Consider the following 18,984-nt stretch of genomic DNA (forward strand, 5'->3'; position numbering starts at 1 on the left):
AACAGAATTAGGTTAAACTCTCAGTTCCTAGCCTGATGCTTTAGAGTCTGGCCTATACCTTCCCCTTGAATCTTCGAAAGCAGCCCAAGAGGTAATCTTTTTAGAAGACCAAACTGTTAGTTTTAGATGAAGACATTTACAATGCAAATAATTAATCATTGTTATAGGACACAAAGAAGTAATAACTTCTCTGTATTCTGTATTTTCTAAAAAAAAAAAAAAAACCTCCCTAAGTTTTGAAAAATACTTCTTTCAGGTGCCACTTATTGCAAAACTGAAATGTCCTCAATGCTTGCAATAATCAAAATCAAACCTGATTATTGTATAGTTTAGTTCTTAATCAAAACACATTTCAAAAAATTGAAAAAAAAAAAAAATCACAATTGTTGACAATCCATGGGATTATACAGGTCCTTACTTCCCACTCTTCAAAGCCAGTGTGAAAGACAAGATAGCTCAGACATACCGCAGAGCAGGCAAGCAAGACAACTGCAATCTTTCAGTCTTTCTTTTTACCTACATACATCAAATGAAGTACTTAAAAGCACATACACTGGGTGCATTACCTTTGTCAGATTGCTTAGAGTAAGATACTGAGAAGACAACTGAGACACTCTGCGCATAAAGCTTTTGCTGACAGCTTGCTCTTCCCACAGCTGCTGAGCTTTCTCTTTTAGCCTGTTGAGCTGATGCTCGTAGCAGCTTATTTCCTCAAGGACAGACTGTAAAGCACAAGCACATTAATATTATGAGTGGGTGCAAGAAAGCAGGAAATAGAGAAGCATGAAGGCTCCATGAAAAATAGAAGTGACATATGGCAAGCTTGCTGAGAAAGGCACACCATACGGCTACAGCAACAAAGCATCATGTCAGAAGAAATGTGGAGATGCAAAACCTGATGGAACAGGATCATCAACAGCAATCCTTGAAACCAGTTGTCATCTTATTTATAGGTCAGGATGCTAGAATGATCAAGCTTTTGTAAGGAATCAGTGAGGCCAGGAGGACGGGACAGGAAAGTCTGGCTGTGCTAGAAAGGCTTATGAGAAATCACCTGCAAATTTTGCTGTTCTCTCCTCTTGGAAGGAAGATCATGGAGCCGACTGCTAGTCCCCTGCACCATTCTCTCTGTTGTGGTCAGCCACTCCTGCAGAGGCTCAGCAGTTGCTTCAAAGTCCTTCATCTGGATTTTTAAATTCTGGGGAGACATGCACAATTTTATCAACAGTCCCACTGCACTGGCCATAACTGTAATGAACAACACACAGATTAAGCACACAAAAAGGATATACAATTGCAGCCAAAGCCTACACAGCTCTTCAAAATAAATTACACCAGCTCTGCTCCTTCCCATCCCACAAACAGACACTGACAGAAACATCTGAGAGAGCATCTCTTTAAGAGGCAAAATACAGGCAACGACGTAAGATACGTCTACACAGTTGAGGGGAGGCTGAAGCAAATTTCTTCTGAACTGAAAGCTTTACAGATCTTATGAGCTTTAACTCTATGTAACTCACACAGCTAAGGCAGTCTGAAGAAAGGCTAACCTGGGATACCTAGTTACCTAGCAGCTGACTGCAGTCATTCACACTGACCCCTCCTTAAATGGGCTGCCACTATTCCTAGGTGATGTATGACAAAGTTCAACCCAATCCTGGGGTTCACTACTGATTATATTCTTTTTTAGTATAAAACTTTGGTTATAAAAATGTGTGCTTAAAGGCATATGCAGGCACTCCCTCAGGGCCTGTATATTTTTCTTGTAGGCTTATTCTGCACGATATGAAAAAAAAAAAAGAGCATCTGAAATAATTCATATGGAATAGAAACCTGAACAGAACAGTTTCTGTATTTTTTCTGTATTTTTTTTGCCCACTGATTGATTTAGTTTTCTTTTTAGCTATAGCCTTATCACTTTAATGAAACATCACAATGAAACACTAAGCCTATGAGACTGAAAAATGCTTCGCTTAAAAAGATTAACCTCTAAGGACATCATCTTTCCATGGCAACCCTGAGACAAAAAAAGGCAAGTTCTTGCTACCTTAAAATATTTTTTTTTAAAGGCTTTCCTGCATGATGTACTTATTTTATTTGAACTTTTTCTCAGCTGGCTAGGCATTGGTCTGAATTACGAATGCCTAGGAACTTTAATTCTCCTACGCTATGCAGGGAATTCCAGCTAAGACCTTTTGACCCTAACACCTATGACCTTAAAAGAGATTATGTTTTTAAGATATTCATCTTCTGTGCTGGTTGAATTATGAGTTCTGAACAGAGAAAGGTCCTGAGGTTTATTTAAAAAGTTGTTCAAATAAATCATTAAATTTCACCAGTTTGCAATAAGAGACAATATTTACCCACTGTACTGGGACTATTCAATCAGCAATGGTGCTAAAACAGTCCTTAAAAAAGAAAATGTGTTTTAGTAATCCAGTACAGTTGATGAGACTCAGGTTAATGAATCTGAGCAACTGCTGTGTTTGCTACCTTCAGTTACTCTGAACAACACCCTTCTGCATGAAACACCCCACTTCAAGTGGAATCAGGTCCTAAGGACATAAATAAACAAAAGTAAAATGTAACTAGAATAATAAGACTTCTCGAAAATAGCTATATATTAGTTCTGTCACATCATAAACACTTACTGCTATGTACGAAATCTAAACTGCTCTGTGTGAAACCAAAAGCAAAGAGGGAAATTAGATTCCATATTTCTCCACTGTGACTGGTTCAATACCTCCAATGCAGATTCTTTCTGGTGGAGGGTGGTGACAAAATTTTTCCAATCTTCTTTAGCTGTAGCAGATTTGTCCCGGATAACTTTAGCCTTTTCCTTTGGTAAAACAGAGCACAGTAGTTCTCCTTTGGATGTTACCAGGTTTAGTTTTTGTTGTCCATTCTCACTTTCTGATAAGAATTCCTAAAAATAGTAACAAAAGAACCTAATTGGTGAACTTTAGATCCCCACAAAGGTGAACAGCAAGCTCTCAGAAAATTTAACAGGGATAAGAGTTTATTGTCTCTCCTCGTTAAAATGCTAACTCATTTTTCAGTACATTCCATTTTAATATTGTTCCTATTTACAGGATTTAGGGAGAACAGCCACTTAATCCAGAAGTGCCATCTGTCTAAATAATGTACATATTAAGGCTTAAGGATTACCTGTATGTTCTGCATTTCATGAGACAATCACTGGTCAGTTAGTCAGGTATTATACTTTAAATCTCCATGGCACAGAAAGAGGTAACAGTTTCATTTCAGGGAACCAGTATCCTGGCACAGGTAACAGCAGCAGCCAGGGCCCGCTCCGAGACACCCACAGGACTGAAGCTTTGCCCATGGACGACAGTGATGCTGGATTTCATACAAGTGTGTAGAGGTGTGGGCTGATGCTTAGACCCTCAGCAACGTCTAAGCTGTGTGATTTATCCCTCTGCATTCCTGAATTTACCTTCCTTGTCTGAAAGCATTTTTCTTCACAGTAATGTTGCATGATGCTAGTGTGCAAGAAGTGTATTGGAAAATGCATGTGCAAGAATTATACAGAAATGTAAGGAAATAGCCAGATTTTAAAATTCCAGTGTACTGCAATAATGTTCTTAAAAGACTTTGTGAGCATTTAGGACCCAAAGGAATTTAGCAATCTTAACTACCAATATTTTAAACTGTTACTATCATGATTATGTGATACACAAATAGTTTTATATTCATAATCATAAGGTTACATCCAATGTTCAGAAGTAACACGCTTGATACAAAAACTATTAAGTCAGGTTATGATTCTGTGTTACATTAGAGGTCTTAGTAGAGAATGCAAAGGGTCTGTTAGCTTTGAGATACTTGCTTCAAGTTCTGGTTATTAAAATCAAAGATATAATTGCCTTGTGACTTAATGATGTCAAATGTGCTAACAGACAGAACATTCACTTTTAACATAAATAAAATTTCTAGTTTATACTGGTTACCAAGACACCTCTAGAAGTCCTAGCGCAGTTACTACATGTCAAAAAAAGTTTATTTCATCCAAAGAAGCTTTCAGGGAGGAGGAGAACAAAGTCAAGTCTTACGCTGTGAAGGGGCTGCAGTGATTAATTAAAAAAATCTTACCACTGTTGAAAAAAACAACCCCAAACCCTTGCTAAAGCTCTCATAGTTCATGTCAAAAACTTCGAGGATTTTTTCCCCTGATGTTTCCTCTAAACATATGCTCATTTTGGGGTACTCAAAGATTTGATAAGTATTGCTTATGCTTTTAAGTAAACCATTTAAGCAAAGGAAAGTGAATTTACCAAAGGGAGAAGGAAGTGATTTGGATTTTGGCATTTTCTGAGATACTGATATTAATTTCTTCTGTTATACTATCTAACTGAAGGTTTAACAGTCTTAAATTCTTATTTTGCTGCTTTCAGTTAAAATTATAGCTGGATTCTACGCATAAAAGTATTTCTTTCACTTGTTTTATTAAAATGAACTTTAAATTGGAATTCCTTTCCACAGAGTTGTTGGAGCTTGTTTTAGCTTTATGTGAAAAACATAGTTTTTAAATGTCTGCTTGCACTGCATACATTTTAACTCTGCACTGTAAGGGCTCTACTTTCCTACATGAGGAAAAATATTTACACGACTTTGAAATAATTCCAGGTAATTAGTCCCGATTCTGATATTGTTCTGATTTTACAGTACTCTCCTGTTTTAAAAACAACTTTTTTTCCTATTAGAGAAAAAAAAATAGACAAGGAAAACAACTATGAGAGACAATGACTACATGCAAACTATAGCCCAACAATTAAACTAAACAAACTAGATTAAAAAAGAAAATAGAAGTGTTTATTTCCTTGCAGTTAGTCACCTTTAGTGTTGACAATAACAGCATTAACAAAAAATAGTAACTAACCAAACAATAAACAATTCAGTCTGAGCTCTATATGAAACTGACTGGGTGTTCCTTAGACTAATACTTTACTGCTATAGTTACCTTTATTTTCTGCAGACTTGCTGAAGCTTCACTGATATTTTGAGGCACGTCAAAGCATTTGGCTGTGGTGACTTTTGCATTGACCAGCCACTGCTGGAAGTCCCTGAAAGCCGTCCGAAATCTTTGCTGCAAGATCTGCTCTTTGCTCTGACATCCTTTTGAAGCTTGCAGGCAGAGGCTGGGTTTATGACATCAGGGAAGCAGAAGAGAGCGAGGGAGGGAGGGAGGGAGGAAAAGCAGAACTCTGTTAGGTGACAATGCTATTACTTAGTTCTCTGAAATACAACGGTGAGGTTAGATTAACCTGGATTCCTCCTACCAACTTCAAGCACTTAGCTGAGGCACCAGGAAATGCATTAGAAGCTTTCAGTTCCTTAAAAGCGAAGCACATAAATTGGGACATAACTGTCACAGACATGACAGGTATAAGTGTTTCCAGAGAGTGACTCAGTGCACCTAAAGCATGAGCAGTTTCTGCAAGCCCCCTTCTCTCTCTAGGGACAGGATGCGAAACTACAGTGAGTACAATTCTAATAACTTCTGTGGCTCGGTTCAGTCTAACATTCGAAGGGGTCAGTCTGGGTCATCACATCCTCCTTCTGCAGCTACAGAAGCCAAAAGCTATAGCCCCCTGCAAGAGACAACGGTATCTTGTGTGTGAAATGCAGGTGTCGCGCTCCCAAGTAACTCAGCTTAGAGTGACCTGAGAGAAAGCAAGAAAGCAACCAAATGCTAGCTCTCCTGTTTCAGGGAACCAGCTAGCCAAAGAACAGTAAACTGAAGGACAAAATTCAGAAAAACTTCTTAAATAGCTGGTATAGCTTGTTGCTCCTTCAGACAAATAAGCTACAATGCTACCTCACAGTTTCTTACAAGGATTCCTCCTGTAACAGGTCAGGTGTGGATATACATTAGTTTCAACTGAGTTTAGTGGCACAGCCTGGCTTTTAGGAGGAAAAAAACCTCAGATTGCTACTTTTTAAAACCTCTATTGATAGCAAAATCAAAATAACTATTCTAGTCATTGTATACCTCTTTTTTTAATTCTAAAATTCTAATTTATGGTTCCCTGAAAGACAGCTCATGCCCACACACACTTGGGATTGATTAACTATAAACAAGATGAGTGTGTACCTGTTATACTCCTTAATCAACCCTGAAACTTTTGAAGAATGAGTACTCAAATCTCTGGAAAATCTACAAAGATCATTTAATTGAGTTTTGATCTCATCTGTCATATGTTCAGACTTTACCAGAGCATCCAATGTTTCCTGTTAAAACAGAACAAATGAAAAATATTCATGAGTAAATTAAAAAAAAAACATTAAAAAACATTTTGAATCAAAATTTACCAGAATTTAAATTCAACTTTATAATCTATGCACATTCACTTTCAAGAGTATTGTAACAGTCAAACCTACAGAAGCTTATTTGAAATTATGAACATCTAGAGATGAAATTTCTGGAAGCCTCAACTTTCTAAGTTCAAAATGTTGTGAAAGAACATGGTATTGTCAGTTAGGTGTATACATATGAAAGTACATACATTTAGGGAATAGCAGATAATATATGTTTATATAAATATAATTAGCCATTGGCTTGAGTTCAGCATGTTCATTAAACACTGTTTTGAGCTGCATCCAAAAAATTAATTTATGCACAAAGCTTTTAATGGCTTCAACTCTTTCACAGAGGGCTTCATAATGTAAAAGTACAGCAGCCCACAAACCTGTGAGAGTAAATGGGTTACTGCCTGTCATTGCTGCCCTGGAAAAACTCTTGCTTTGGAGACAGCTAAACCAACAACAACAACAAAAAAAAAGCTTTTGTTGGCTTAGCTTACATCACTAGGAGAGGTGTAATAACCACTCCAACAAAAACAGTGCTTGTTGACGTCCAAAATGTCTCCACTGCAGAATCCCGCCAGCTACTCCAGCATAAGGAGCAGTGCAGACTTGGCCCCTCCTCTCACTAGAAACTAAATTCTTCAGGCATTCCTCTTCAACTACCAGGGAGAAAAGACAATCTTCTATCTAGTTACATCCACCACAGCAGAGGTTCTGCAGTGCATCCAGGCTGGAGTGTTTGCCACATGCAGATTAGTTTGGTTAAATCTAAGTGCCTGCCAGTCTGGAAGAAATGTACAATCTAAACTTAAGAAACAGATCATACAAAAGTGAAGACAGATTTGAACAGGAACATGGAAGTGGGACAAGAAAGTTCCCAAATCATGTTTCTGAATATATAAAAAAAAAGGATGATTGAAAATACACATAGTAAACAGTTTGTAATAATTTATCAGCACAAAATTGAACGTTCGGGAAAGTTACATATGCTGTACGTGAAAATGTATGCAGAAGGTTTTCAAGAATATCATGGTCTATATTACAGAGATAAAAATGCTCACTGAGTAGATTTTTGACTGTAAAGTATTAATTAACTCTGCAATAAACAGATATCCCTTTATGGAATTCAAAGTAAAAAGAAATATTAGCAAGGGTCTAGCAAGCCAGTCAACAGACTTAGTAAGAACAGCAAATGGACAAAAGCCAGGGATTCAGCTCATGTGTCTGCTGCCCACAAGCAACTTTTTCAGGAAAAAGGATATGAAGCAAGCACAAAGTCTGCAGAGCTGTGAAATTAATTTTTTAAGATCTATATCATGCATTTCTTAGCAAGTAAAAAAAAAAAAAAAAAAAAAAAAGATACATATTGCTTCTTTGTAGTACCTGAACTGCCAGGAAGAAAAACCACAACGATCCATTTTGAGAAAAATAAAACTACAGGCATGCATTGGCTATGAATAACAGTAGTTTAGACCATAATCACAGCTTGATTACATTAACATTGCTGAAATCTGTTGGCATTTACAGATACAGGGAAGCCCTGTAAAGTTAAGTCTAGAGCTATTTCAGATATATTATGCGTACAAACTTTCATGTGTTCTTGTGAGTATGAAAAAATATTTTCCTACAGCAGATCTTCATGACTTCTCTGATTTACGTTATTCGTGCTCACATTACGGACTTAACTGCTTTGAGTTACTCATACATCAGAAATCTGTTCAGCCATAATTAAAAGATACTTGAAATAGCCACGCTACCAGTTTGTTTCAATGCCATATAAAGCAGCATTTGAATTAAGTAATTACGCAATAGCAATGATGCTTAGAAAAAAAATGTAAACTAACTTCTTTTTGTTTATATTACTTTATTATAAACTACACAGAGGACACTTTCTGAAAGCATGAGGAATAACAACACAATGGCCGTTACTTAAACACAGGATGTCACAATTTGTGTAGGGCAGGAATCACCGTAATGAAATACGACAGCTTTTTTTTCTGGTAAAGAAAACATCTCCTAAGAGTAGCACAGGGTTAGAATTGCCTGTTTTCAATGAAATTTTTTGTTTTCAGATAACCTACCTCACTAACTACAAAAAAATTTTTCTGATGACGTACAGCCTTAGGCATAACCTATTAACAAACAAGAACAATAACTTCCAAAACGGCACATTTAATTATGGCATTTTTCCAGACAGAAACACTGATAACACTGTTGCAGCCACTTGGATTTAATTTTGAATCTGACAATTACCAGAATAATTTGCTGAATTCGGAGTGCAGATCCGTTGCCCTTATGTTGCACGTATCTAAAGGAACAGAGCTTGAGTATAGCAGAATAACAGAATGAGCTTGCTAATTCTGAGAGTTAGGAAATGCATTTTTAATTCACAGCCTTGGCTTACATAGCAACAGAATCACTGTGAGACAATGGAAATGGAAAGTTGCAGTTCTATTTTACATTCACAATGGGACTTATCCCTGGGGTCCAGAAATGGAAGGATTACTGTCACATTTCCTCCATAGTAGGCCTGTGCATAGTAAGTCTTGAGATTTCTCTGCATTTCGTCATTACCCAAGGTTTACAGCTAAACAAAGTGTTGTTACATAGAGCTACAGCACATGCACAGCATACATGCTACTAAAAAAATCAACATCCTTTGAATTTAGTACTTCTCCATTTATAAAATAAAAAATATCTGCTAACTGCTGCTGTGTGTTGATGACAATCCCATGTCTTCCTTTCCTTTTTAAAAACACAGAAACAGGGAAGATTTTGCATATTTGCAGCATTATTTGCTCCAAACATCAGCTTTGTTACTCCTACAGACACGTACTGGCACTCAAGCAAGCAGGTTCCGTAAATCTGTGTCAGGGAATTCTGCAAAAGGGGAAACCACAGATATAACTTGGCACAGACATCGGAGGAGGAGATTCATAATCTCAGTTCAAAGAGAAGATGTCCTGTGGGTTTCGGAGTATTTCTTCAGTCAAGGGGTCAGAAAGCAGGCACCACACACCTCTCTTCCTCCACTGAAACTGCTTTATTGCAACACTACCCAGAAAGGGAAACACTGTATCTTTTCTCTACCTCTGTGATTCACAGCAGCCAAGATACATACCAACACCTATCGTGGTTGTTGCGAGTAGACGTGTTTGTGTACGATGTGTGCGTGTGTGATCAATACCTGTGGAATTGTTTACTCGAAGACAATCAGGAAGAGAAACAACCTCTCTATTTCTCTAAATTCCACTGGATTCCACAGCAAAGTAATTAGCAGGGATGCCGGTTTCCAGCACAACTTCTTTAAACATCGGACAAGTTCTCACCGTGCACGACCCCAAGGGCGTTTGAAGCAACGGAACGCGTAAGCGTAACACACTCCTGACAAACCCTGGGGAAGGAACGGCTCCCGCTGCCGCTCGGCTTGTTTCGGGCAGCGCTCCGCAGTCCTCCGCTGGAGGACAGGCTGGGAGGCAGCGCGGAGGGACCAGAGCCCCGCTCCTCACGCCGAAGGCCCGGGCAGCGCCGGCCAAGCGTTGCAGGGCAGAGGCCACCCGGAGCAGCGCCTTCTGCGAACGCTGCTCGCCGCGGTGCCGTAAAAAGTTTGGGAAGTCGGGGCTGCGCAGCGACGCTTTCCGCGAACGCACCCGACCGCGTCCCCCTCGATCGCCCCGCCGGGCAGGAGCCCTCCGCCCGCGGGGACCGCGCGTTCGCAACCGAGAAGCCGCTAGGAAGAAGAGACGGGGGCTTACTTTCTCCTTGCGCCAGCTCTCCGCCACCTCGGCGTCGGTGTGTCGGCCGTCGGCGGGGGCCAGGCTCCGCGCCCAGGCGGCCAGCAGCCCGCCGAACCGCTGCGCGGCCTCCTCCAGCTGCGCCGCCCGCGCCGCGAAGTCCCGCTCCGACAGGGCCATCCGGCTGAGGGCGTCCCGCAGGCTGCTCCGGCTCCGCGCGGCGCTCTCCTCCCACCGCTCCCACTCCGCCCGCAGGGCCCGCGCCTCGGCCGACAGCAGCTGCCGCCCGCCGGCCGCCGTGCTCCGCTCCGCCGCCGCCGCCAGCGCCTCCGCCCGGCCCAGCCGGCCCGCGCCCACCCGCCGGGACTCCAGCAGCTCCTGCAAGGCGACAGCGCCGGCGTGACCCCGCGCCGGAGCCGGCAAGGGGGGGAGGGGGGATGGGGGGAGGAATTGGGGGGGGGCACGCGGGCGGCGGCGCGTGCCCGGCAGGCAGGCTGCGGGGGGGGGGGTGGGGGGGGGGGAGATGGGGGACCAAAGCTCGGCGGAGGTTCTGAAACTTTCACCGGCTTAGGGCAGGTGTGGGTCTCTTCTCCCAGGTAGCTAGCGATAGGGCGAGAGGCGATGGCATCGAGGTGCGTCAGGGGAGGTTCAGTTTGGATATCAGGAAAAATTTGTGTGTACGGACAGAGTGGTCAGGCACTGGAACTGGCTGCCCAGGGAGGTGGTGGAGTCACCGTCCCCGGAGGTGTTCAAAAAAGTGGCACCTCGGGACATGGTTTAGTAGGTGTGGTGGTGTTGGGTGGATGGTTGGACTCAGTGATCTTAGAGGTCTGTTCCAACCTATGATTCTATGATTCTCTGATTAAGAGCCGCCTCTGGATTCTGAAAAACACAGTTTAAGTTAAGGTGCACAAAGCAGTAAGGTCACCGTGGCCTCCGGCACAAGCAACACCGGCACTCAGCCACCCACAGATGTTTGAAAAACACAAGCGCGCCGCTCAAAAAAATCATTTTACAGCCTACCCAGGATCTGGTAAACCCATATTCGGTAGCACGTGTCTTTTTCTTTCTTTCTTTTTTTTTTTTTTTTTTTTTCCAGAAGTGAATTCTTTCTACATTGTCTTGTTTCAATCTTACACGTGCTACAAGTGAATTTTGGGAGCTTTCAGCTGGAGAATATAAATATCATCCCAATCAATGCAGGCCAGGATAATGTTATTTATTCTCTTGTTAGTCTTATGAGCTAGAAACTACTACCTCCTCCCTTCCTTGTTTTATACATGGGGAGCTTGAACACAAAGGAGACTGAAAACTATCCGAGGGTGTACAACAAACCTGTGATTTGCTCTTGTGTATCCTGAATCTTCACCTAGCAGACTGTTCGCTGACCCACTCTCGTGTTTGGGAGCAGAGTAACATGCTGGCAACGTGAGTATCTGAACGTGAACATCAGGCACCAGCAAAACATGCTCTCTGCTTTAACGCTGCCTTCGGGAGCATGTAACTCGCCTGGGCACTGCAACGCCTAGGAATGCAGGCCAGGGTAAGGAGAGCACATACGGGGAGGCAACCCACATGATTCTGCCGTGTTTGAGGAGCACAATCCTTGCACTCCTTCATGCATCTCCATTCCACACAAATCAGAAAAGGTTGTTTCTGGCTGATTCAGACACCTCTGCTCATGGAGAAAACAGATTGGGGGATGAGGGCAGAGCGGTATTCATTAATCAGCTAAGCCACATTCTTCTGTGATGCCACTGGGCTTCCGCTCTTGCAAATTGTTTCCACGTGTGCCGTGGCTAACTCGGGTCTGATTGTACATTTGTTTCATCAGTTTAATATGGGAAGGGAGGAGAGAACAAAACATAGCTTAGAATGCTTGCTTTCAGCTCACTGAAATGTAATCACCATTTCAAATACACAAAGAGCAAGATCCCAGAACTTTTTTTGCTCTGGCCTATTTTAGAGCATAGGGTCTGAATCGCAGATGCAGTCAGAAAAGGTAACTTATCTTACATTGATTTTGGCTAGCTTCTTCTGTATGGTTGGTGTATCTCCAGATGCATCTGACCAGCGGTGCAGCTCTTCCTTTGCAGAACTGAGCCAGTCTGTGAATTCATGCACAGCATCAAGGTATAGCAAATGATCCTTCACAATATCTTCCACTTTCCTCATTTTCTCCTGTCATTCAGAAGAAAAAAGAGACCATTAAAGTGCTCAAATACTCTCCTGGCTTTAAGAACGCAGTGGTATAGCGTGCCGGTCCGACTCTATGGCACCCACTTGAATGCTGCTTATAACAGCAGAACACAGTGCGACACTGCACGAGGTTTGGTTTAGGTTGGTCTGGACTGGCACGTTCTGCTGGAGCAAAAGAAGAAGCAGCCTTTTGAAAAGGTATGCAAAAATGCACTTTGACACATCCTTTAACACAAAATGTATCATTTAATAGATGTCAAAGCTGCAGCTGTGCAGCTCTGGCACCCTCCTCCCTGTATCCCCTGGAGACGGTCTTACATATGACCCTTGAGTTGTCCCAGGGAGCAGCATGCTCCCAGAAACACAGCTCTTATTTAGAAGCACCAAGATAAGCAGAGTCACAGAGATGTCCCATACGAAGACTACAAAGGAGGACTTGTGCTGTTCAAAAGCGCAAAAGGTTCTTACGGTGCTCAGTCCCATTTCAACCACCAGATCAGTGGTTGCAACCCTGGAGGATGCTTTCCCCGACGCAGACAACAGCTTCATGGCTCCTTCTTACCTTATTAACGTAAGCTTAAAGTGAGGTCAGTTTGCCTTACTATGAAAAGGTGAAATAGTGCACTGGTCTAGAATTGCCTTTGGTTTGACTGAGTAGATTTGTTCTTACATTCTTGTGAACTAAGACTCAGGCATGTGTATCAAAACTAACTTAAAGCGAACTGAGCTAATCAAATAACTTTTTACTTCTGTGTGGATATTCTACATCTAAGTGTCCTTAAACTGGTTTCAAACTAAACAACTTACTTATGAATTAAACTCCAGTTATTTATAATTTTGAATAATTCAGCATTCAACCAATGCTTTTAAAAATTCAGTTAGACTAATAAGCCCTCCTGTTCCTTCTGAAAGTAATCATCCTAATTTCTCAGAATGTGTTAGACCAATCAGACAATGGATGGTTACTAGCTAAACAAACATGACTTAAAGTAAATGCTCCCAGTTTTTACATCTTAATGCATTTTATGCAACAACAGAGCAAGAAAATCTCCACATGTGCCTACTAAACAAAATAGACAGCTCCCTAGGGAAGCAAAAGAGCTCCAAAGAAAAGCAACCATGGACCTTCATTTACTTTGCTTACACCAAAATATAGCACCCGTAGAGGGGGAGAGTGAAGGCAGAGTGCAGCTTTAGTTGGTCTCTTCCAGTGGCAATGGCTTTTACCAGTTGCAGTCAGTGCTGTTCTCTCTCAAGTGAAAGACTGCAAAGCTGTCTTTTTCGTTTAAGAAATTAAATTTATTAGTGCATATTGATTTTAGGAGAACACTGCGATGCTCTCTTATGATGCTCTTTTCACACAAGTTTAAAAGCATTGTATTGAGTGAGTCAGTAATCTTGGGTATTGCTCCAGATTTAACACCGCTGAAAGAAGCAGAGTTATACAAGGATGAAACTGCACTAATTCGCTAGAAACCAGATTCATAGCTTAATATTGCCAGTAAAAAAAAGAGAGCAAAAGTTCATCACAAAACCAAAACTGTGACTAGATGGCAACTATAGACTAGATACATCTAAGAAGGCTCTAATATCTATGGTATATGTTTAAAGCAATAAAACAATGACAATAATACAAAAATTAAAAAAACAAATCCAAAACCAAACTGCATGATTCCACACAATGACTTTCCTCTATCATGATTAGTAAGAAAAATGCAGATTTTTACTGAAGAAGTAAATTCATACGCCCTAGATTTAACATTTTTCCAAAGAGATAATTTGTTAGATCTTCCACTAATATTTCACTCTGGTACTATTCTTATATAGACCACAGATTAACTACCTACAGGCTGTCTACACTATTCTCAATACATGAAAACCCGAATCACACTTAGACCGGATTACTGGATTTATATGCAGTGTTTACTTCAGTCTCAGATTAGCTGGTTATTATGTGGCCTCTTCTTGGTCCAAACTTTCCCATTAGCTGAGAAGGTGGAGGCTGCAACTCCGAGCTAGTGTCCTTGTCATGATCTGGTTGGCAGAAGGTCTCAGTGAGCTCATGTATCCTTTCTTAGAAACCAAACAGAATACCTGTATAACATGTGCAGTGCTTAGTGGCTTAAAACACTACAAAAAATGGGCATAGATCTTTCTGACAATAGGATTTCTCCTTCTGATAATATATTTTCTGCTCAGGAAGGCATTTCATCTTTCTCTTCTTGGGGAAAAAATGTTGCTGGGGATGAATGTAAAAGAATTAGATGAAAATCAGTCTGGAAGAATGTCAGAAATATTGTTGTATATATGAAACTAAGGATTAACTATATGCCCCTCACTCTTCAAAAATCATAACCATGCAAATTTCAGTTCCCAATACCTATTTTGCATTCCAGTGAATTTTAGCAAACGACATCCAACGTTTTTGCTAAACTCAACCATTACAAAAGGCAAGACTATTCAAATACAGTCAATCCTTTAGTTACTAAAAAATTATGAAAATCAAACTTTTAGCCTTATATACAGATGTTTAAACATTATACTTGCTTGAAATGGAGATCTTTGCCTTTTTCTTACCTTGGCTACAGTTGTGATGTCATTAAACTGTGTTTTTAGTTCTTCTTGAGCTGCTTCTCGAAAAGAATCATCCTCTGTCTTTTCATACAGTTCCGCAGCTTTTTCAATGATTTGCTGTAAATCACCAGAGTGATCCTCTATCTCAGAAACAATAGCCTGGAAGTCGTCCAGCTGAGCAAACTTCTCCTTCAGACCAATCTGTGGTTCTAAAGGCTGTTCCACTTTGTGATCCAGTTTCTCTAACCACTGCTCCAGCTGGGTTTTCTTTTCCAGATATTCATTCCACTGGCTAATGACAGACTCTAGGCAGCTTACATTCAAAGAAACAAACAGAGTACAGATGCGAACTTTTGAAAAGTCTGGGAAAAAGAGTCTGCTTATACCTTAATTGTTACACTGTCTGTAGCCATGTATAATACATTTAAAATACGCTTTTTCCTCCATCTTGCTTTAGTTTTCTGTCAATTTACATCAAGCTATTTTAGAATTTCTGTGTTCTTTGGGCTACTGGGTATAACCTGATATAGCTGCTTCCCTGTTACAGGCTACATGAACAATCTGTCTGTCTCAGGCTAATGAGAAGCACATTTCAGTATCTGTCCATCAAAGTAAAATATAGAGCATCACTGGAGTTCTTTATGATCAGAGTAATAGAGTGTACAGTAGCCTACAAAATTATTGAAAATTAAGAGATATTGTGGCAAGTTTCAAAGAAAAAATCAATTATATATAGCCCCATCTACAAGAAATACTCTCTTCTGTTGTATATTGCTCCTCCTAGCAGATCACCAGATTTCTTTGGGATTTATGTTGAGGAATGTAATTTGCATTCCACTGGACTTAATGATAGACATGAGTGTGGTAAGGATTTCATACAAAATGTAATGGTCTAGCCTAATCTAAATAACTAAATAATTTTATGACAAAAATTGGGTGAAATCCTAAAGGCAGCCAATTATATTTTTCTACATATAATTGTATTACAAATTTGGAATAAGCAAGGAAAGTGTCACCACTTTCAAATTAAAAACTAATCTACCTATATCGTGGCTCTCACCATTGACAGCTGATATTTAGGACCCAGATACCCTAGTACTCAGACAGTCTACAATACAGATCTATGACCTTTCTGATGCAGACCTATGAGTTTTCTCATGCAGGGAAAACATTGTCTTCTTTAGACAACTAAGGAAGTAGGATCATGCACAAGTTCAAAAAGAGCCCATTTCTACCCAGTAATGACTGGCATGATGGAACAGAGTGTGCTTGTAAAACCCACAGATGAAAGCAATTGGGGAGTGGCTGCAGCTAGCCGGATGACAGGATGTAAATGTCAGATGTTCTTAAAATAAATGTAAAAAGCATGGAATTTGATGATAAATGATGATGAAAATAATGCTTTACTTAGGAAGGAGAAATCAGATGCACAGATACAAAATCGGGGATAACTGCCTAGGCTTAGTACTGTGGAAAAGGATTTGGAGATAGTACAGGATAAAGAAGGAAACAAAAACAAAATTCAGCAATATGGAATGTTGTCAGAGCATGCAGGGATGCAACGAGGAAGGCCAAGGCCCACCTGGAATTGAATCTGGCAAGCGATGTCAAAAACAACTAGAAGGGCTTCTTCAACTACATCAGCAGCAAAAGAAAGACTAGGGACAATGTGGGGCCACTGCTGAATGAGGTGGGTGTCCTGGTGACGGAGGATGCGGAGAAGGCAGAGCTACTGAATGCCTTCTTTGCTTCAGTCTTCAGTGCTAAGACTGGCCCTCAGGAATCCCAGGCCCTGGAGGTAAGAGAGGAAGCCTACAGAGAGGATGACCTTCCCTTGCTCGAGGAGGACTGCGTGAGGGATTGCTTAAGCAATCTGGACACCCACAAATCCATGGGCCCCGATGGAATGCACCCACGAGTGCTGAGGGAGCTGACGGTCGTCGTTGCTGAGCCACTCTCCATCATCTTTGAGAGGTCCTGGAGGACAGGAGAGGTGCCTGAGGACTGGAGAAAAGCCGATGTCATTGCAATCTTCAAAAAGGACAAGAAGGAAGATCCAGGGAACTACAGGCCGGTCAGCCTCACCTCCATCCCGGGAAAGGTGATGGAGCAACTCATTCTAGAGGTCATCATCAAGCAAGTGGAGGAAAAGAAGGTTATCAGGAGTTATCAACACGGATTCACCAAGGGGAAATCATGCTTGACAAATCTGATAGCCTTCTACGATGGCATGACTGGCTGGGTAGATGAGGGGAGAGCAGTGGATGTTGTCTACCTCGACTTCAGCAAAGCTTTCGACACTGTCTCCCATAACATCCTCCTAGGGAAGCTCAGGAAGTGTGGGCTGGATGAGTGGTCGGTGAAGTGGATAGAGAACTGGCTGAATGGCAGAACTCAGAGGGTTGTCATCAGCGGCGCTGAGTCTAGTTGGAGGCTGGTAACTAGTAGTGTTTCCCAGGGGTCAGCCTTGTTCAACTTCTTCATCAATGACCTGGACAAAGAGTTAGAGTGTACCCTCAGCAAGTTTGCTGATGACACAAAACTGGGAGGAGTGGCTGATACACCAGAAGGCTGTGCTGCCATTCAGGGAGATCTGGACAGGCTGCAGAGTTGGGCAGAGAGGAACCTGATGAAATTCAAAATGGGCAAGTTCAGGGTCCTGCACCTGGGGAGGAACAACCCCATGCTCCAGTACAGGCTCAGGGCGGACCTGCTGGAGAGCGGCTCTGCGGAGAGGGACCTGGGAGTGCTGGTGAATGACAAGTTGACCATGAGCCAGCAGTGTAACCTGGTTGCCAAGAAGGGCAGTGGAATCCTGGGTGCATTAAGAGGAGTGTGGTCAGCAGGTCGAGGGAGGTTCTCCTCCCACTCTACTCTGCCCTAGTGAGGCCCCATCTGGAGTACTGTGTCCAGTTCTGGGCTCCCCACTTCAAGGAAGATGAGGAACTACTGGAGAGAGTTCAGTGGAGGGGTACGAGGATGATGGGGGGACTAGAGCATCTCTCCTATCAAGAAAGGCTGAGGGAGCTGGGCTTGTTCAGCCTGAAGAAGAGAAGGCTGCGAGGGGACCTTATAAATGCTTACAAATATCTTAAGGGTGGGTGTCAGGAGGATGGGGCCAGACTCTTTTCAGTGGTGCCCAGAGACAGGACAAGGGACAAGGGGCGCAAACTGAAGCACAGGAAGTTCCATCTGAACATGAGGAGGAACTTCTTCCCTCTGAGGGTGACGCAGCACTGGAACAGGCTGCCCAGGGAGGTTACGGAGTCTCCTTCTCTGGAGATATTCAACACCCGCCTGGACAAGGTCCTGTGCAGCCTGCTGTAGGTGACCCTGCTTCGGCAGGGGGGTTGGACTAGATGACCCACAGAGGTCCCTTCCAAACCCCTAACATTCTGTGATTCTGTAATATGGTACTGATGTAAAGAAAGGAAAACCTCATTCTGGAGTGGATTAAGAAGAGTGTTGTACGAAGGAAATGGAAAGTATTGATACTCTATTCAGAATTAATAAGGTGTCAAATACACTAAGAAGTCAGCCCACTTTCAGTTATTATCTTTTAAGAAAACCATAGACAGAGTAGTGACAGTCTGCAATCTACTGAGAAAGAAACAAGGATGAAAGAGGCCTGGAAAGTATTAGTACTGAGAAACATCAGTCTGTCTAGAGCAGAGATGATGGAGGCCTTCAAATACATAAAATGTTCATACACAGACAAGAAGAAAAACTTTGCCTTTGTACTAAGTGTCAGACATCAAGTAATCAGCTTGATTTGCAAGAAAGAGTGCTTGGAGTGGATATTAGGATTTTTTTTTTAAATTAAAAAACATAGAACAGAATTGAGAACTTTCCTAGAGTTTTGTAAGGAAAAGGTAGCTAAATATCTGTTAGATGCTCTTGGTCCTGCCCAAGTACAGATTCAGTAACTCAGAAAGCCCTTTCCAGCTTTTTCTCTGTATGAATTTGGATGATTTCTACTTATTTTTAAAATACCATCAGTTACCATCTCATACGAAATTTGATTCATCTGATAGGGTCAACTCATTTTTTATAGAAGAATGTATTGTTTTCAGGCAATTTTGATTCTCTCTGATGACACAATTTTTCCTTTTACATACCAGTAATGAACAAATGGACTTCTCCATGATGT

The 18,984-nt window shown here is 41.6% G+C and overlaps 1 protein-coding gene across 17 annotated transcripts in view; it reads right to left on the bottom strand.

The window, feature by feature from the left end:
• Positions 1-18,984, bottom strand: part of SYNE1 (spectrin repeat containing nuclear envelope protein 1) — a 319,742-nt gene that overhangs the window by 158,337 nt on the left and 142,421 nt on the right. For all 17 annotated transcript variants that reach the window (XM_075413801.1, XM_075413802.1, XM_075413815.1 and 14 more), the window contains 8 exons: positions 14,838-15,147; positions 12,078-12,242; positions 10,083-10,439; positions 6,116-6,252; positions 4,982-5,159; positions 2,744-2,926; positions 1,055-1,198; positions 567-722 (listed from right to left, as the gene is read on the bottom strand). In XM_075413801.1, the coding sequence (XP_075269916.1) occupies positions 567-722; positions 1,055-1,198; positions 2,744-2,926; positions 4,982-5,159; positions 6,116-6,252; positions 10,083-10,439; positions 12,078-12,242; positions 14,838-15,147 (1,630 nt within the window). The remainder of the gene's footprint in view (positions 1-566; positions 723-1,054; positions 1,199-2,743; positions 2,927-4,981; positions 5,160-6,115; positions 6,253-10,082; positions 10,440-12,077; positions 12,243-14,837; positions 15,148-18,984) is intronic.

This window comes from Opisthocomus hoazin, chromosome 2 (assembly GCF_030867145.1).
Source record: "Opisthocomus hoazin isolate bOpiHoa1 chromosome 2, bOpiHoa1.hap1, whole genome shotgun sequence".
Taxonomy (NCBI): domain Eukaryota; kingdom Metazoa; phylum Chordata; class Aves; order Opisthocomiformes; family Opisthocomidae; genus Opisthocomus; species Opisthocomus hoazin.